General features: G+C 44.7%; 1 protein-coding gene and 1 pseudogene across 1 annotated transcript; one reads left to right on the top strand and one right to left on the bottom strand.

Moving 5' to 3' along the window:
- Positions 1-5,289: 5,289 nt before the first annotated feature.
- On the bottom strand, positions 5,290-19,303 carry LOC120018678 (annotated as a pseudogene).
- Positions 7,015-9,815, top strand: LOC120018419 (latexin-like). Its single transcript, XM_038961612.1, has 6 exons — positions 7,015-7,713; positions 8,154-8,216; positions 8,464-8,638; positions 8,716-8,852; positions 9,181-9,243; positions 9,335-9,815. The coding sequence occupies exons 1-6, from the start codon at positions 7,576-7,578 to the stop codon at positions 9,452-9,454; spliced, it is 696 nt and encodes a 231-aa protein (XP_038817540.1). The 5' UTR covers positions 7,015-7,575; the 3' UTR covers positions 9,455-9,815.
- Positions 19,304-21,111: the final 1,808 nt, after the last annotated feature.

The raw sequence follows: 21,111 nt of genomic DNA, 5'->3' as shown, positions 1-21,111 counted from the left end.
CCTCGTGTTGAATGTGCCACCACATACCCCAGCACTGGCCTGCCAGCCAGGCAGAATGCTGTCATGATCCAGTGAGAGAGCCTCTGCTTTGATAACCCAGCCCCCAGGAGACTCACCATAGCAGACAAAGAGCTGGTCTGTTGTTCTCACTGACCGTGTCCACTCCACATAGGCAGCCAGTGCCCGCACAGCATGCCGGCGCGAGGCCCAGACTCCCCCGCTTCTGCCGGGGGTTCGTAAGCAGACAGGATAAAGGGATGTTCACATGCCTGTCTGACAGAACCTTCGAGAGGAATGAAGGGGTAAGGCGGAGAGATATACTCCTCCCCCTGGGGTCCACCCGGTAGCACTCAGAACTTATAGAAAGAGCATGGAGCTCAGCAACCCTCTTCATGGAAGTAATCGCTACCAAGAAAGCCACCTTCATGGAGAAGTGTTTCACGGAGGCAGACTCCAATGGTTCGAAAGGCGGCTTTGCCAAAGCTGCCAAGACCACATCCGGATCTCAGCTCACCATTGAGCGGGTCCTAGCTGGACGCAGGCGACGAACCCCCTTCATAAACCTGGAGACCAAGGGATGGCGCCCCACTGGCCTGTCCATCTACCCCATACGGCAGGCAGATTTGGCAGCCAAATACCCTCTCAGTGTAGAGGCTGCCAAGCCCTCATCCAAGCGAGACTGCAGGTATTGGAGGACATACTGCACCCCGCATGACTCGGGCACAACCTTAATACCAGTGCACCAAGAGCAGAACAACCGCCAGCGCAACTGGTATGCCGCGGTTGTAGCCCTTGCGCTCTGCATGGTGTTCATTACACCCTCCTGTAGTCCTAATGTAACGGATGTGAAATGGCTAGCTAGTTAGCGGGTACGCGCTAGTAGCATTTCAATCAGTTACGTCACTTGCTCTGAAACCTAGAAGTAGGGTTGCACCTTGCTCTGCAAGGGCCGTGGCCTTTGTGGAGCGATGGGTAACGATGCTTCGTGGGCGACCGTCGTTGATGTGTGCAGAGGGTCCCTGGTTCGCGCTCGTGTCGGGGCGAGGGGACGGTTTAAAGTTATACTGTTACACTAACATGGACCATTGGTGCCATTTAGTGGCCAAGCCCACAGACTGAGGTGGTGCGGTCTCGGATGCCACAGAGTTCCACCGGCCTGAGACAGCAGGTCGGGTCTCAGGGGCAGTTTCCAAGGTGTCCCAGACAACAGGGACAGGAGAAGGCTGAACCAGGTGTGGTCTGGGCCAGTATGTACAGATTGCCTCATCAGATATCGTTTCCTAAAACCAATTGTTGAGATGATGTGCATAATGCCAACCCAGAGATGGCGCTAGTGGGGCACCTATCTAGGATAAACAGGTGCATTATGAGTGACTGATTAGGATGTCATGACCTGTAATTCCTGACTAAAGGATTATGTTTGCAGTTTATCTAACTCTCTGACGTGAGCTATTCACACACATATTAACACCAATGTTATTGGATTTTTGTTTAGACTTAAAAAGCCAAACACATGCCATTCTGGTGCAAATCCAAATGCTACGCACCCTCGGGTGTTTTTCAAAGGGAGCTTGCGCATCGGCATCTCACAGCCCTGGATGAGCCAATGTTTTAGATGCAATCATCAGCAAAACGAACAGTAACGCATACACCATCGCACAACAGGTTGAAGTCAAGCGGGGTTCCCAAATACGAATGGGGCAATACAAGGCATCCATATTGCCATATCACCATCCCAAAACGAAATCAATTATGTGAACAGAAAAGGCTAGGTGGAACGCGCAACTCGTTCATTCTGCAGAACATGTGGCTTATTGGTGAGTGTTGCCTACTCATTTTAAGTATATTTTCCATTGCTAAAGCAACTTGGGTTGTCCTAATGGTCCTCTCTTTGTAGATATATGAACTTCTTTACTGGTCAAGCCACAACAGAGCGAGACAAATAAAACATGTTGCTTGTACTCAATCTCTGACACTAGCATCTCTGTCTTTTTTCGTAGCTTTTTTTGTTTGCGCCTTTGTATGTCATGGTATGGCGTTGTGTATATATGGATTACAAACAGCCAAGGTCGTGCATGAACACTGAGGCTGAGAACAATTTGTATTTATCAATGATTATCTCCTACTGACGTGCTTATGACGCTCGTACAATTGTTTGATAAAATCACACTTTTTCTATGCGTACGAACATTCTAAATTCCGTTTAAGTCGTGTTTTAGAATGGTTTCTATGCTATATTAATAAATGAGGCCCGTTTTCTTTAAAAAGGCTTCGGCATTATCATTTTCACAATTTCAGTGTTATTGAGACCTAATAGTGTGAAATATCCCGTTTGACTGCACTCCTTTTTAAATAAATCACTTTTCTGGAGGACTGCTCTACTCAGTGTTACATGTGTAGGCCTACATGTGACCAGAAGAGGAGTTTGTTTAGATAAAGAAAACCGAACAGGCAGCTGCGCTGGACAGTGTCCGTTTCCTCTCACTCCCGCCTATTTACACTCATCTTGCATTCCTTAGGACTCCACAATCCTCTTTGGCATTAGTTTTCTGTTCTCAGATTTTAGTGTGGAGTATGGGCTGGACGCTGCTTATCCTTCTGGTTGTTCTGACCGTGGTCCACGGGAACCTGACCGTGACTGTCAGAACTGGGTCAGGACCAACAGTGGGGTTCGATCAACACCCAAACAGTGTTCCTCTGGGAGAGGACACACAGACCACTACAGAGGTGAGTGAGCTACAAACCCCTAGAATCCTCTATTCCGAGAGGAGGCACATCAGCATAGACTCGAGACTTGCTGTATAGGCCGACATAACATGGAGAATTAGTCTCCAGTTTGTTTTGCTTGAAAATACTGATTTGACTTAACTTTGTCCAGCTTCTTGCAGTGATGCACATTGGATAGTATTTCACAACCCGAGTTGTGCTTTCCAGTCGAATCCAGATTAGATCAAATTCAGGCACCCTAAAATGAACACATCAACCACATAACCATCTGCTAAGTAAATGAAGGAGCAATGACACCCTGGTGAAATGGTAGTATTAGGTCAATCTTATTTAATCATCATTACAACATATGCTGTACATAGTACACAACCAGTTAATATACATGCCCAAGTTGAAGTCCAAACTTTGAGCTTGCTTCAAGTCTTCATGAAAACTGCTAGGCTGTGGGGCAAGGCTGTTTGCTGGAGAGCAAAGTCTGAATGGAAATAGTCATAATAAATACTTTAGGACAGTGTGGGGGGAAAACAAGGGGGTGAATCAAGGGGATTCACATTTGTAGCATTTTGAATGCATATATGATATAATACACCCACCTTATTTTAATTTCACTTTTATTTAACTAGGCAAGTTAAGAACAAGTTCTTTACGATGATGGCCGAACCCTAAACCGCATGACTCTGAGCCAATTGTGCGCCGCCCTATTGGACTCCCAATCGCGGCCGGTTGTGATACAGCCTGGAATCGAACCAGGGTCTCTAGTGACGCCTTAGACCGCTGCGCCACTCAGGAGCCCTTGGTGAGGCAGAGTATGTTTACAGTTGATTGAGCACTGTGTAGGTTTGTGTGCATTTGTCAAGCATTGCAGTAATGTAATGTTATTTTTTTTAGGCGGTAGATCAGCTTTAATACTGCAGATAGATTGTAGCTTTCATCAATGTAATTGTCTGCATCATTTCCAATCCCCCATATATTTTTTTTATACATACACGCAAACATACATACCAGTCAAAAGTATGGACACACCTACTCATTCAAGGGTTTTTCTTTATTTTTACTATTTTCTACATTGTAGAATAATAGTGAAGACAAACTATGAAATAACACATATGGAATCATGTAGTAACCAAAAACAGTGTTAAACAAAAATGTATTTATCAGATTCTTCAAAGTAGCCACCCTTTGCCTTGATGACAGCTTTGCACACCCTTGGAATTCTCTCAACCAGCTTCATAAGGTTGTCACCTGGAATGCATTTAAATTAACAGGTGTGCCTTGTTAATTTGTGGAATGTCTTCCCTTAATGCGTTTGAGCCAATCAGTTGTGTTGTGACAAGGAAGGGTGGAAGATAGCAGAAGATAGCCCTATTTGGTAAAAGACCAAGTCCATATTATGTCAAGAACAGCTCAAATAATCAAAGAGAAATGACAGTCCATCATTACTTTAAGACATGAAGGTCAGTCAATATTGAACATTTCAATAACTTTGAAAGTTTCTTGAAGTGCAGTTGCAAAAACCAGCCTAAATAAATGCTTCTGAGTTCAAGTAACAGACACATCTCAACATCAACTGTTCATAGGAGACTGCGTGATTCAGGCCTTCATGGTTGAATTGCTACAAAGAAACCACTACTAAAGGACACCAATAAGAAGACACTTGCTTGGGCCAAGAAACATGAGCAATGAACATTAGACCAGTGGTAATCTGTCCTTTGGTCTGATGAGTCCAAATTTGTGATTTTTGGTTCCAACCGCCATGTCTTTGTGACACAAAGTAGGTGAACGGATGATCACCGCATGTGTGGTTCCCACCATGAAGCATGGAGGAGGAGGAGAGATGGTGCTTTGCTGGTGTCGCCGTCTGATTTATTTAGAATTCAAGGCACACTTAACCAGCATGGCTACCACAGCATTCTACAGCAACACGACATCCCATCTGGTTTTCGCTTAGTGTGACTATCATTTGTTTTTCAACAGGACAATGACCCAACACACCTCCAGGCAGTGTAAGGGCTATTTGACCAAGAAGGAGAGTGATGGAGTGCTGCATCAGATGACCTGGCCTCCACAATCACCCAACCTGAACCCAATTGAGATGGTTTGGGATGAGTTGGACCACAGAGTGAACAAAAAGCAGCCAACAAGTGTTCAGCATATGTGGGAACTCCTTCAAGACTGGTGGAAAAGCATTCCAGGTGAAGCTGGTTGAGAGAATAAGTGTGCAAAGCTGTCATCAAGGCAAAGGGTGGCTACTTTGAAGAATCTCAAATATAAAATTAACACTTTTTTTGGTTAAAACATGATTCCACAGTTTTGATGTCTTCACCATTTTTCTACAATATAGTAAAAATAAAAACCCTTGAATGAGTAGGTGTCAACTTTTGACTGGTACAGTACATACAAATACATACATATCTTAAATATTTCTTTCCTTCATTACTTTCTAACCCTACCACCCCTATCCCAATTGGAGTAAACAACAACACTTAGGCTTCTACTTCCAGCTTATACATGCTATATACATTTTATGGACAGTATATTTTACAATAGTTCTATTTTGTTTGTTTTTACTCCTGTCCTTCCTCTACACTCAATCTCTCCCATCTATTTCTGATGTCCATCCGTTTTCATTTTTATTTACCACATCTTTCAAACTGTGCTCTTTCACAAAAGTTCTTAACCTATATATGTTTTATGCACACCGTGTGTTTCACATTAGTTATATTAATAGTCCCAACCTTCAGCTCCATTTAACCCGCCTGTAATGTGTTTACAATTCATTGATTGTGTGTGTTGTCCATCCTTAGTTCTTCCCCTTCTTGGCAGGCAGCTGTCCCGTTGACTCCAGGTATTTGTTGACGAGCTCCTCCTGAGTGCCAGGCAGACATGGCTGGTATCTGCTATACTCCATGGTGTACTCTCCTTTCCCCTGGACACAACACACACATCAGTTCTCCAGAAAGGATCATAGACTGAGCAATAACTTTAGTCCAAATAAATTAACTGAAAAAAACGCGCAAATACAAACTCAATTCAATATCACTGAAAATGCATGGCTTGTTATCCTGGACAATTTTATGACTAATTGACGTCTTGACATCCGACTAGTGCAGCCAGTGCCTTACCTTTGTACAGGACCGGAGCTCTGTGGCGTAACCAAACATGTCATTCAGTGGAATCTGGGGAGAGGAAATGGCGATTTGACCATCAAATACACAGTGACTGGACAGACGCTTAACCTATCCTGTCTTTGCAGGAAGAAAAGGGCATAGGAAGTGTGAGTATGACAGAGCTGCACTCACATCAGCGTAAAGTAGCCCTCTGCCACATCCTGCCCACTGATGACGCCATGGCGACGGTTGACTCCGGCGATGACTGTCCCTTGGAACTCATCGGGCGCCACAATTTCTACTGACATGATTGGCTCCAGCACGGCAACGTTGGCCTTCTCCATGGCTACCAAGAGGGGGACATGGATGGAAGGAGAGAGGAGACATTCAGTAGGTTTGTCAAAAAGCTGAGAAGCACGGAAAAGGTATACAGAAGGAAAAATATGCGAGAACAATGGGGGTGTATTCTGGTTAGTTGACACCCACCTTGTTTAAGAGCGCCCTCCCCTGCACGGATGAAGGAGATCTCATTCGAGTCCACCATGTGATGCGCTCCGTCTTCCAATAGGAACTTGACGCCTGAGATCTTGTGACCAGTCAGAGGGCTTTTCTCACAGGCCTCTCTGAATCCCTGCAGGAGAGAGGGATGAGATGGCGAAAGAGTGACAGTGGTGTGGAAACTACGACCCGCAGGCCCATTCAATCCGGCCCACGGGAGGTTTGAGTAAAGAAAATAGAAATGATAATGGACCTATATAATCAAATGAATGCCCTTTTTGTAGCCCACAAATTGATTTTTGACAAACTAAATCGGTCAAAATAAAAAATATCTGTGGCCCTCTTGAATTTTTCAATCCCGATGTGGCCCTCAAGTCAAAGTTTGCCCACTCTTGGGGTATGAGATTAGAGGTCTACTAGAATTTCTATCTGAATAAGGTACAGGATTTTTTCCAATCCTAATTACACTTACTGAAGGGCCTATGTGATTTTCAGACTACAGCCAGGCATACGCACCTTCTCAACAGCCGGCACAAACTGTTTGGGGATGTTGGTTCCTACAGTCTGGTCTTCAAACTCCACTTTTGTGTAGTTCTCTTGGTCCAGAGGTTCCAGAACTCCTATCACTTTACCGTACTGCCCAGAACCACCAGACTGCTTCTTATGGGTAAAGTCAAACCTGCAGAGACAAGCACATAGCCAAAATCAGTAACTAATTTTGAGGATTTTCATTAAAGCATTGGTAGGTAAAGAACTGCCATAGTTGCCAAAACGATCAACTCACATTAACATAGACAAGCAAAGTAGCTTTATGGTCACTCGCCATGCTTTTATGTTAGTGAGGAGAAGGGAAATGTGTGGCCTGTCTCTTTTAAAGAAGGGCGGTACTAACTGAATTATTGGCTTGGGAGGAAGCAGGAAGTTCTCCCCCTGCATGTGGCTGTTTCTCCAGCTGTCTAACCGCAACAGCCTCAACGGGCAGGGAGTTACAGCCTTTCCAGGCACACTTTCTTCCTCTCTGACACTTCTACCCTCCCCTTACTCACTATATTCCTCTGTATTCTCCCTCTTTCTCCTTATCTAGAACTAGGGCAGGACACGACTTCCTGCACCAGCACACACAGAGGTCAAAGTCCCATCAGCGGCAGACTGACTCTCCCTACCTGTCCTCACCACCCTCTTTGCTCTCATTCCCCTTCTCTCCGGTGTGGATTAGGGGGAAAGCGAGGTGGTGGAAGAAGTGATGACGACTGGCGTGCTGAACCCAAGTCACTACCCTGCCCGCCGGGCAGCCACGGTGGTCCAACACTACCTGAACACCCGCTACGGCTCACCCTACAGGTGGATCTTTCTCAGCACAGTACACAGCGGCAGCGCAGAGGTAGGAGTGGAGATGATCAGCATACCTTGGGGTGTGTGTTGGGCAAGAGCAGTTAATATTACAAGGCAAGGAAGGATCCTTGAAGGGGATGGATATGGGAGGTCTGTGCGGATAAAAAGTCCATTCTCAATACCACGTACAGTCGGAGCTTTTTATTTATTTTTTATTTTACATTTTTAACTAGGCAAGTCAGTTAAGAACATGTTCTTATTTTTCAATGGCGGCCTCGGAACAGTGGGTTAACTGCCTTGTTCGGGGGCAGAATGACAGATTTTTACCTTGTCAGTTCGGAGATTCGATCTTCTAACCTTTCGGTTATTAGTCCAACGCTCTAACCTCTAACCCCCACTTGAGGGGGCAATGGCTTTATGGAACATAATTCTGTTTGCTTACATTTTGTCTTAAGTGATTAATTTCTGCTCTCTCTCCCCGGCTGTCAGGATGTGGCGGAGATGGGGAGGAAGTATCAACTGGAGCTTACCATGCAGGAGATGATCAGTAACGTAAGATCCGATTCACATTCTCAGTGACTCACTATTGCGCAGAACAGCCGTGTGAATAAATACACGGTGTGTTAAGTAACCTTGTCTACACTGCCATGGTGAAAAACACCTGTGTTAGATCAACTTTTTTTCCCCCCTCTCCCGTAACTTCCTTCTAACATACCTCAACGTCATTCCTTTCCCCAACTCTCCCTTCATATTCTCACTTTCTCCTCAACTACCTCACCCTTTCCTCTCCCTATAAAAGGTCTCGGGGCGGTGCTCTGCGGAGCTCCTCTTTCCAGGGGGAGAGGGGCAGAGTGCTCCCCAGGTCCAGGCCTCCTGTGAGGGACTGCATCAAAGCAACACCACGGCTCAGGAAGAGGCCTTCTACCAGCAACACAGAGCCAGCAATAACCTAGCGTCAGGAAACGATATACCAGGTAGATATAGAGCCACAAACACACAACTGACCCCCCCATCTCTCTTCTGACTGTGATGTTTGTGGTTTCTTTGACAGACAGCTACGGTCACATGGAGCCCAGCGTGAAGCCCTTCTGGCAACTGGGGGGCGTGGCCTCCAGTTTCATCATGCTGAGGGAGTCCAATGAGAGCACACTTTACAACATGGCCCAGGTGGCCAACTTCACACAGCTGGTGAGCAGCCAATAAGTCGGTTCGAGTTCCTGCCCGACTAGATGCGCAGTTGTTGCGTCAACCGACGGTTGCGTGCTACGTCATCGACTGTGCAGTCGGGCATCAGATTGCTAGATCATATATGGTTAGCTGAGACGTTAAACGCCTATCCAGGCGTGGTATGATCAGGCATGCGTCTGATGTAGTCGGACAATAACTTGAGAAGAACCTCCGTGTAACCATGGCGATATCTGCCCAAATTCCAAATTGACACTTAACTCCCCACCCCATTCCTTTCCATCCGTCCTTCTCACACACTTGGTCCCCGGTTCTGTCTGTCCCTCAACAGGAGACTGAGAAGGACCAGCTGAGGTTCAACTACCATGTCCTGCTGCATGAAATGATTTCCCAGGTAACTAAAACGTTCTGCCATCGGTCTTAACAGAACTCAGACGTCATGTTTGTTATTATAAAGGTGGATTGTTGTGTGTGGTTACGCGCAGGAGATCATCCACTGGAAGCTGCTAGTCACCTGGTCCCCAGCACAGGGAGTTCAAGTCCTGCAGACTGAGCTGCAGCCAAAGTGCCGCCACTGTGAGGCTCCTCCAAACACCACCAACTGAGATGCACGGAGAAACACTCCAGAGCCTTACACAAGTACTGCAGAGAATAAAGCACCTCTCTTAGGACTTGAATGAAGGGTAAAGCCACGTTCTACCTGCTTTGAAAAGCTGAGCTTTACTCTTCACACTTGGCTTTAGTAATTATGTTTCCCTTCACCACTACTGCTTTAGAGGAGAGGACACACGTCCATGGCCTTACTGCAGCTATGCGAATGCACTGCTTTTACTGTGTCAGCATGTGAGACTCTTGGTAAGCTATAACAATGTGTTTCAACTTTTTGTTAATGTACTCTATTGATGAGGTGATGCGGGCCAATAAAGCCGTCACGGTACAGAATGTAATGCTTCTGAGAGTGGTTCATTTGGACATTGTTGCCGTGTGTTACGAGTGGTACTTACGGTTCCGCACTGGTCACGCTCTCCCTGAAGGCTACCTTGGGCTTTCCCATCACACAGGGGCAGTTATACTCCCTCTCCATCCTCTACAGAAAGACAGCGAGAGAAAGTAAGGTCCGCTTGATTTACTGCACCGAAATGCCATTGAAGATTCTAGATGTTTGGAACTCGTAACGCATTCTATTATCCTTCAAGACAACTTAGGACACCGTAAAAATAAAAAAAATAAAAAGATGAAGCAAAAATCCAAAACGCTGCGGCCAGAAGGATCTTCAGATCGCCGGAGAGCGGAGTACTAGACTAATACCTGTGAGTAGATCTCCAGGTGCAGCTCTCCCATACCAGAGATGATAGTCTCCTTGCTTTCTGTGCCAAAGTGGACCCTGAACGTGGGGTCTTCTCTGGTGAAGCGGTTGATGCCTTTTAGAGAACTTGTCCGTGTCATTCTGATCCACAGGAAGAGGGAGGATGAGGTCATACAAGCTCATATACTCTACTGAAATGGCATCAAGGCTTAGTATGGTCATTTAGACTCCTCATACTACATAGAATATGAGAGGGGCCCACCTTGTTGGACGGCTTCATAGACATGGAGATGACAGCCTCTGGTATGTGGATGGACTCCTGTGGGAGAAACGTGTTGAACGATGCTCAAGGTCATGACATTATGCACACACAGGCAGTTGCACAACCGATCGCATCTTTAAATACACGTCAGTGAGTGCTGACTGGTTGTTTATCTAGTCTGGACATTGGCCATAGGCATGTACCATGGAGAGGTTGGCGCTGGTCCGGGAGGTGAAGGTGTCTCCGCTGGCACAGTCGATCCCAAATAGGGCACAGATGTCCCCTGCATACACCTCCTCCACATCCTGACCAACCGGAGAGGGGGGGGGTTCACAATTTATGACACAAAATGAAGATTGTTTCAGTTAAACAAATGTATAGATAAAGTTGTTTGTAATCATGAGATGTTATCACTAGGGTAAGTCAGGTTGGGAAATCAGGGTCATTGGGCTGTGTGGCAGAACCAAACGATCACAGTGCCCTTTCATAGTACTGAAACTGTCAGTTTGCGCCATTTACTTCTGGTTTACATTCACTTCCTGGTTCTCACCTCCATCTGGTCGGCATGGAGACGCACTAGCCGCTGCACGCGGACCTTCTTGCTATTTTTTCAGTAAGAGTGTTTCCAGCTATGGAAATATTTCAGATATGAGATAGTAATGTAAGTCTTCTCTAAATCCCTGCCACGATCACATTCTCCGTTCTCTTACCCGAATGGGCCCTCGAAGTACATGCTGCGCTCCTCTAGGAGGTCTGACGCCCTTCACGTTCCCCTCCAGACCGATGGGGATGTTCACGTAGGCCACATTATGGTTCAGCTTGGTCCTGAAAGCAGGAACAGAGGAGTCAGAACACAGAGCTAATGGAAAACCAGACTAGTCTGTCCACTCCACAGCATCTGTATATCTGCTGACCTCATTGCCTGCAGGGCACGGTTGGGGTTGGCTCCCATGCGGTCCAGCTTGTTGATGAAGGTGAGGAAGGGAACGTTGTAGCCTTTCATCTGTCTGTTCACGGTCAGGGTCTGGCACTGGACCCCTCCAACCGCACATAGGACCAGGATCGCCCCGTCCAAAACACGCAGGGCTCGCTCCACCTCGATGGTGAAGTCCACATGGCCTGGACAGGACAGAGCAGTAAACTGGGGTTAAAGTTAAAAGCAAAAATACATCCTAACAGCTGTTGGGTACACTGGCACTGATCTGTTACTGTGACTTATGGTTTATCTGTCAAAAAGGGAACCTGGTCAAAAGATCTGTGTTGCCACTAACACAAATCTTTCTGCCAGGTACCTCCATACCTCGGGTGTCGATGATGTTGTAATCCTTATAGATGGTGTATGTGGCAGCTGACTGGATGGTGATGCCTCTCTGCCGCTCCAGCTCCATCGAGTCCATGGTGGCTCCGACTCCATCTTTTCCCTTTACTTGTAGAGTTAGAGGATCAAACATAATCGTTTTTGTCTGTCTGCCTTCCTCTAAAAAAAACACACACACACTTCTCCAACTAGCTACTTCAATAAATCAGAGCCAGATTATGATTAACTCACCTCGTGGATCTCTGCTATCCTGCCCGTGTAGAAAAGGACGCACTCGGTGAGTGTGGTCTTCCCCCGAGTCGATGTGCGCCGTGATTCCGATGTTGCGGATTCTTTCATTGGGAACGATACCAGAGGAGCACGACGACAACTGTTAATCAACACCTATAAAATGAAAAAAGAGACTGCGTTCAAATAAATTTCTCTCCATTTCCATCCCTTCTCATCTGTCCTATTCTCAACATCTTTGGGTATTTTTTCTTACCTTTTATAATATGTTAGTGTTCCCCGTTTCCTTAAATGTGTTTGACCAAATGTTAGTCCTGCTTTTAGAAGTCGCATTTTGTTGGTGGACAGAACCGGTTAAGCTCCGTTTACACAACACCCCCACTGGATGTCAGTCAATCCGTGAATGTCACCGCACCGCAAGCCGGTTCCTTGTGAAACATTACCCCCCCCCCCCCATTTTGACGTAAAATTATGAAATTACACATATGGAATAATGTAGTAACCAAAAAAGTTATTTTAGATTACTTAATGTATCCACCCTTTGCCTTGACAGCTTTGCACACTTTTGGCATTCTCTCAACCAGCTTCACCTGGAAGGCTTTTCCAACAGTCTTAAGAGTTCCCACATATGCTGAGCACTTGTTGGCTGCTTTTCCTTCACTCTGCGGTCCATCTCATCCCAAACCATCTCAATTGGGTTGAGGTCTGGTGATTGTGGAGGCCAGGTCATCTGATGCAGCATTCCATCACTCTCCTTCTTGGTCAAATAGCCCTTACAGAGCCTGGAGGTGTGTTGGGTCATTGTCCTGTTGAAAAACAAATGCTAGTTCCACTAAGCGAAAACCAGATGGGAGTGCGTATTGCTGCAAAATGCTGTGGTAGCCATGCTGGTTAAGTGTGCCTTAAATTCTAAATAAATCACAGACAGTGTCACCAGCAAAGCACCATCACACCTCCTCCTCCATGCTTCACGGTGGGAACCACACATGCGGAGATCATCCGTTCACCTACTCTGCATCTCACAAAGACACGGCAGTTGGAACTAAAAATCTCGAATTTGGACACATCAGACCAAGGGACATATTTCCACCGGTCTAAGCAAGTCTTCTTATTATTGGTGTCCTTTAGTAGTGGTTTCTTTACAGCAATTCGACCATGAAGGCCTGATTCACGCAGTCTCCTCTGAACAGTTGATGTTGAGATGTGTCTGTTACTTGAACTCTGTAGCATTTATTTGGGCAGCAATTTCTGAGGCTGGTAACTCTAATGAACTTATCCTCTGCAGCGGAGGAAACTCTGGGTCTTCTTTTCCTGTGGCAGTCCTCATGAGAGCCAGTTTCATCATAGCGCTTGATGGTTTTTGCGACTGCACTTGAAGAAACTTTCAAAGTTCTTGAAATTTTCCGGATTGACTCACCATGTCTTAAAGTAATTATGGACTGTTTCTCTTTGCTTATTTGAGCTGTTGCCATAATATGGACTTAGCCTTATTTGGTAAAAGGCCATCTTCTGTATACCATCCCTACCTTGTCACAACACAACTGATTTGCCCAAATGCATTAAGAAGGAAATAAATTCCACCAATGAGCTTTTATCAAGGCACACCTGTTAATTGAAATGCATTCCAGGTGACTACCTCATGAAGCTTGTTGAGAGAATGCCAAGATTGTGCAAAGCTGTCATCAAGGCAAAGGGTGGCTACTTTGAAGAATCTGAAATATAAAATATATTTAGATTTGTTTACTAAATTATTTGGTTACTACATGATTCCATATGTGTTATTTCATAGTATTGATTTCTTCACTATTATTCTACAATGAAGAAAATAGTACAAATAAAGAAAAACCCTTGAATGAGTAGGTGTTTCCACACTTTTGACTTGTACTGTACACTGAACAAAAATATAAAAGCAACATGTAAAGTGTTGGTCCCATGTTTCATGAGCTGAAATAAAAGATTCCAGAAATTCTCCATACTTGCAAAATGCTTATTTCTCACAAATTGTGTGCACAAATGTGTTTACATTCTTGTTAGTGAGCATTTCCCCCTTGCCACGATCATCCGTGCACCTGACAGGTGTGGCATGTCAAGAAGCTGATTAAACAGCATGATCATTACTCAGGTGGACCTGTTTTTGTCACACACCACAATGCCACAGATATCTAAAGTATTGAGAGAATGTGCAATTGTCATGATGACTGCAGGAATGTCCACCAGAGCTGTTGCCAGAGAGTTTAATGTTCACTACGCTAGAATTTGGCAGACCACATGTAACCACGCCAGCCCAGGACCTCCACATCCGGCTTCTTCACCTGCGGGATCGTCTGAGGGGGAGAGGTGCTTAGGAGTATTTATGTCTGTAATAAAGCCCTTTTGTAGGGTAAAACTTATTCTGATTAGCTGGTTAGGCTTGGCTCCCAAGTGGGTAGGCCTATGCCCTCCCAGACGGAATGGAGACGCTACCCAGATACAATTAGAGGATGAGAAGGATGACGGTTTTTGGAGTGGAGGAATATTGAAGGTGGATTGAACTTGAAAATGGAACAAAAAGGGCTAAAGTTGTAAATGAGTGTAGGTTTTTGGTTGGAATACAATTCACTAACAATTATGCTTTTTTGGGGAGAAGTGGTTTTGTTTTGATTTCTTGTGTGTGGAAAAGGCATTAAGGCTCTACAAAATATCGACATTTGAAGTGGTGTTTAGATTTTTGGAGCAGAGCACCGTTAAAAGGTGTCATCGCAGGTGTCGCGTTGGATGTTGAGGCCTTGTGGTTTATGAAGGAACATATCAGTTGTTGTTGGAGCACGCTGTCTGAACCGTGTAGTGGATGGAAGAAAAGAGGAAAGCCTGTCGGTATTATTGAGGTTTGACGAAGAGTATCTCCCTTCACATGTGAAGCTGGGATATGTGAGATATGCGGTGAGCGCTTTCGTGTCCAAGCCATGTTCTTCCAGAATTGCAAAATTGTTGAAGGAATGTTGTTGAAGAATCTGAGGATGTACGGTGTTGCGACTGTGCTGGAAATCACATTCCCAATTCCCCGGAGTGCCCGGTTAGGGTAAAGGAGTTTGAAATGGCAAGGATCAGGACTGTACAGCAGGTCTCCTACATGGAGGCACGTGAAATAGTTGAAGGAGCGAGTGGAGCTGAAGATATGGCAGTGGACGCCCCGCAACCTTTGGAGATTCAGTGTCGTTCAAACAGTTGAGGGAAGCTGATATGCTGATCGTGAAGAAGGTGGATTTTGTGGCGTTTATTGCGCATGTGATTAATTGTAACGCCCAAATGAACAAGAAGTCCACAAAACTGGCCATAATTGTATCTGCGGCTGAAAAGTTATTGGGTCTCCAGTACATTGCAAGGAATACTGTCCGAAAATGCTCTTCCTTCTCAGGTCCCATAGTCTGTGTGGATTAGAGTTGACATTTTAACCTGACCAAAGAAGTACATTGATTTTGTTTCTTTGTCTTTTTTATTATTATTTGGAATCAATATTATTGTTGTCTAAAATCTCGTACACTACCCTGTACAGTGACGGCATGCACCTCTAACGTATGTATGCGGACCACCATAATACCATAGAAGAACAAGAACAAGAAAAGCAACCTAAAACACTCCATGCTCAGTGAGCAAGTATTTTGACATGTTCTTCCTCTATCAGTTGAACACACACACAGCAAACCGATAAGCTGCATTCACATCCCCTCCACACCCAGATACAGATAGATATCGCACTAAGACTCTTGTTCCCAGCCTAACAAGCAAGGATAAACAACAGGTGACAGACACTTGACTGATGGTAAGTTTTCATTTCAGTTTATGGAGAAAGTCTGATACTCTTTGGAGAAGTAGTTGTTTTTTTATGGTGCTTTGTAGCCTATTCTATCTCTTATTGATCTCTGGGGTGATAACATCAAATCTAAACTTCTGCTCATCAGTATACCATTTGACCATGGATTTAATGTGTTTCAATTTCTGTAGCCTATATGTATCTGATAACATTTATTGTGATCATCACAGTGTGTATGTCTTAGCGTGACATGCGTCACTTAATTGTAATTAGTTCCAGGTGCTGCCTGTGAGTGTGGGGTGGTATTTTGTGTATAAATGCCCGGAGTTAAAGCTTTTTGAGTCGATGCGACATGGCGGCAAATTCAGCATAAAAGAACCATTTGAACAGTTTGCTTCTACAGCGGGTGAAGGAGTGGAAAGAGCATGGAGATATGGACATGATTGGAAAGAGGGGAAGAAGGAAAGGATCTAAGGGTAGAGAGAAGCGATGTGGTGAAGACCTCAGAGTTCGAGCCTCATCCCAATGATGATAAAGATGATTCCGGCACAGTCGGAGTGAGATTTTTTTGGAAAGAATGGATCCTTGCCTTGATCCATATGTGGTGTCAGGTTGGGTGATGAAGAGGTTGGGGACTGTTGACTCGGGGAAAGTAACTCAAAGTGGACTCGTGATGATTCTTTGCATTTCTTCACTCCAGAGGGAGCGGGTGCTCCACATCACATGCCTCGGGACAAGAACTGTGACTTGCTTTGCTCTCCGGAGCAGGGCGCAGTTGAAAGGAGGGATAACTGGGGTGGCGTTAAGTGTTAAGGAGGATCAACTGAAATTGAAGATTCCCGGTGTCTGTGATGCCCACCGTTTGGTGTGATGCAGACCTGGTGGAGAGCGTGGTAAAACAGAAAACACTGTCTGTCCTGCTGAGTTTTGATGCAGAGTCTACCCGACAAGGTCAAGTTAGGATGTGTCAGTTATCCCATGAGAGCTTTTGTCCTGAACCCATTATGGTGTTTTAGGTGCCACGCTTATGGTCATGTTGTAGCAGTGTGTAAGAGGGAGATTTCTAGATATGAGAAGTGTGCAAGAGGGCATGAGACAAAGAAATGTGTAGTATCAATTGAATAAGTTGTGTGTGTTAACCAATGGTGCTGGACATCAGAAGTGTCCGGTGAGAGAAAAGCAGGTTGATGTGGCCATTATCAGAGTATTACAGAAGGTGTCATATGCTGAGGCAGTGACGAAAGTAGTAAAAGAAGATGGGTGCAGGGTGAGGGATCCTATGAGTCGCCCTGTGAGTAGGCTAAGACCAGTAGAGAGTGATAGGAATAACATGTGCATCAGTAAGGTTGGTTTCTTAGCGTTCATAGCCATGGTTATCAACTGTACCGCAGAAATTGAACATAAATGGCAGAAAATAGATATCGTGGTGGCAGCTGCAGAGAAGACTTGGGTGTATGAGATTTTACTGAAGAATAGTTACAAGGTGTGTTGAACGATAGTGTCCCGTCCTCCCAGGCTGTCTGCCTGGTGAAGGATCAGATAGGGCCAACTAGTGGAATAGTGGTGAGGTTTTAATGGGTGTAGGGTTAGTTGGTAAGGCAATTTTTCTTCCCTTTTTGTGTCACAAAGTGTAATGAATTCACACTCCAGAACATTAGGCGGAAACCAGTGGAGGCTGCTAAGGGGAAGACGGCTCATAATAATGGCTGGAACGGAGCGAATGGAATGGCATCCAACACATGGAAACCATGTGCTTGCTGTATTTGATACCATTCCACCTACTCCGCTCCAGCCATTACCACGAGCCCGTCCTCCCCAATTAAGGTGCCACCAACCTCCTGTGGCAGAAACAACAGGGCTAGATAAGAGAAATAGATGAAAATGGAGGCTGTGACCTTCAACCTGTTACATTAGGCTAACTTGTTAATGTGTTCATCATTCATCTTTTTGAATGACCATTCTAGGTTATTCTGTGGTGTCTGCTTGGTTGCTAAATGTATCTTACCATCAGTTATGTGTGTTAATCACTGCAATTTCCTCCATACGCAGCAATATGGATTGACCAGTTCCCCTAAAAGGACATTGTATGTGACCTAACATCCCTATCCGTAATGGGTGTGTCAACGCAGCACAGTGTTGTCATCATCCTTATCAAATAAAACTGTATTTGTCACATGCGCCAAATACAACAGGTGTAGACCTTACTGTGAAACACTTACTTACAAGCCCTTAACCAACAATGCAGTTTTAAGAAAATATTTACTAAATAAACGAATATAAAAACATGTACAATCTTTCCATTATCTTCCCATCTCATTTCCTGTGCCTAAGCACTCCTTCCTGACTTGACAGGGTTTCTACTGTCATGCTGCTCTCGTTCTGTCTGGATAGTATAATCAGACCGCATGATTATGAGTCAGTTTATTGTTTTGGCATGATGCATAGATCATGCATAGGACTATTCAAATCGACATGTGGAAAAACTCAAGCCTCTTGTCTATTGTGGAACCCGGGTCAGCAGGTCACATTGCAACACACAGTTGATCCATTTCTCAAACACCAGCCAGAGAGGCTTGTGGGAAGTCATCGAAAAAAGGCAGTGACTTTGTCATCTGCTATAGAATCACACAGTGTTCACAAAATGTCATCAATACAACAGTGGAAAATCAGTGTGTCCTTGTACCTCCAGTCTGGTGTCAATCACTATCAACAGATACGAGAATAATCCATAACATTTTAGCATCAAGTCTAGCGACCATCAATCCACACCTTGAGTGTCACAAACAGAACACTGGAAATTGTATATTACAGAAACTCAAAACATGCTAAACATTGTGTTGATCACTCTAAACTAAATATGAACTTTAGTCATATTAAATTTCCCCATTACAATGTGTGGTGAAAGACTATAAGTCCTGCCTCTTTCTGTTCATTTTTCTTGGTGATTGTAACACTGATGAGTCGTAATGTCAGATTCAGAGTCACTAACTAGAAACTGAGCTGACCCCATTCCAATGTCTAGATTCTCTCTATTCTGTAGGGCAGGGAGGGACAACTGGCGGACCAATAAAAAATAAAAATAAACACTTTTTGGGGGGGGGGGGGGGGGGGGGGGACTCAGTCGGGGTCTCAACTTACTGTTGAGAGTTAGGATACACAAGGTGCAATTTCTAAATTTGGTTGTGCATCAGAAGTTTGTCTAGCGGCCAGCTAACTAAACTTGTAGTAAGCATGGTCGATTTACCGACTGGGGTGGGGCCCATTGATCATCAGTTATCATATTGAAAATGGCACTATTGCAAAATGTGTAGAATTGCAGGAAAGTAGCTGTAAAACTGCACATTTTTCACTCTTCCCAATGGCAAAATGAGTAGAATTGCATGACATTAGTTATAAAACTAACTGCAAATTCACCCGGACAGCTGATGAAACTGTGAATTTGCACAACCAAAGAATTTCTACACCAACTGTCAAAAACCGTCTCGGGGAATCTCATTTGTGTGCTCGTAGTCCTCACCAGGGTCTTGATCCAGCTGCAGTTCGGCGTCATAACCCACTTCAGTGGGCAGATACTCACCTTCGATGGCCACTGGTACGCTGGAGAAGTGTGCTCTTCACAGATGAATCCCAGTTTCAACAGTACCGGGCAGATGGCAGACAGCGTGTATGGCATCGTGTGGGCGAGTGGTTTGCTGAAGTCAATGTTGTGAACAGAGTGCCCCATGGTGGTGGTGGGGTTATGGTATGGGCAGGCATAAACTACGGACAATGAACACAATTGCATTTTATTTATGCCAATTTGAATGCACATAGATACTGTGACGAAATCCTGAGGCCCATTGTCGTGCCCTTCATCCGCCACCATCACCTCATGTTTCCTCATAATAATGCACAGCCCCATGTCGCAATTCCTGGAAGCTGAAAATGTCCCAGTTCTTCCATGACCTACATACTCTCCAGACATGTCACCCATTGAGCATGTTTGGGATGCTCTGGATCGACGTGTACGACAGCGCATTCCAGTTTCCGCCAATATCCAGCAACTTCACACAGCCATTGAAGAGTAGTGGGACGACATTCCACAGGCCACAATCAACAGCCTGATCAACTCTATGTGAAGGAAGTGTGTCGCGCTACATGAGGCAAATGATGGTCACACCAGATACTGACTGGTTTTCTGATCCACGCCCCTACTTTGTGACCAACAGATGCATATCTGTATTCCCACTCGTGAAATCCATTGATAAGGCCCTAATACATTTATTTAAATTGACTGATTTCCTTATATGAACTATAACTCAGTAAAATCTTTGACATTGTTGCATGTTGCGTTCATATTTTTGTTCAGTGTAGTTATAATGACGAGATGCTTGTGCCAACGCCCTAACAATGGGATCCGTTGCCCACAGAGCGGAACGGCGGACTGTCAAGATCCCGCCTATTCCTCTCTTTAGATTGTTGGATACACCTTCTTATTTTAATACTTTAAAAAATATCTGATGAGGAGTGTTGACGTCAACCACCTGTATTCAGTGGAGAGTGAGATGCGTAGATCGTCTAACATTTCAACAGGAACATCTCCGGTATAAAGTGCTTTTGCTCAAAGTTCCCGGGATATGTGTCACACACATCACACTTATATCAGTACACTCGTAACAACCTAAGCATTACAAAACTTCTATTAGATCAAATAAGCCTTAGGTATCAAAATAGCAATATATTTTTTATCTTGACTAAATTCGACACTCTCATTGCCCCCCATACAAAAACTCCTCACTTGCTTAATAAATAATGATCTGCTTAATGTGGACAGATTTTTGGAGGAGTAAACCCTCTCGCTTCGACTCTTCCTCTCTGCTTTAGGTAGGCCTAGACCAGAGTTGTATACTATGAAGCAAGCTAGATCTACTCAGGGTTTTCGAAAGTTAGCCAGCTTAAATTAGCTTCATATTTCAGCTCAGGCTTCATCTGTCCTATGATGGAGGATATTGCTCATCCGCCTGGCGCTTACTCTAGCATCTACAGAATCGGTGTGCCCCCCCCCCCCGTGTGCTAATGTGATTAGCATGACGTTGTAAGTAACAAGAACATTTCCCAGGACATAGACATATCTGATATGGGCAGAACGCTTAAATTCTTGTTAATCTAACTGCACTGTCCAATTTACAGAAGCTTTTGCAGTGAAAGAATACTATGCTATTGTTTGAGGAGAGTGCACAGTTATGAACTTGAAAATGTATCAATAAACCAATTAGGCACATTTGGGCAGACTTGATACAACATTTTGAACAATAATGCAATGGATCATTGAATCAGTCTAAAACTTTGCACATACACTGCTGCCATCTAGTGGACAAC

The sequence above is a fragment of the Salvelinus namaycush genome, chromosome 23 (genome assembly GCF_016432855.1).
Source record: "Salvelinus namaycush isolate Seneca chromosome 23, SaNama_1.0, whole genome shotgun sequence".
NCBI classification, from domain to species: Eukaryota; Metazoa; Chordata; class Actinopteri; order Salmoniformes; family Salmonidae; genus Salvelinus; species Salvelinus namaycush.
The sequence above is the reverse complement of the archived record's forward strand: the minus strand, read 5'-3'. Positions and strand labels throughout refer to the sequence as shown.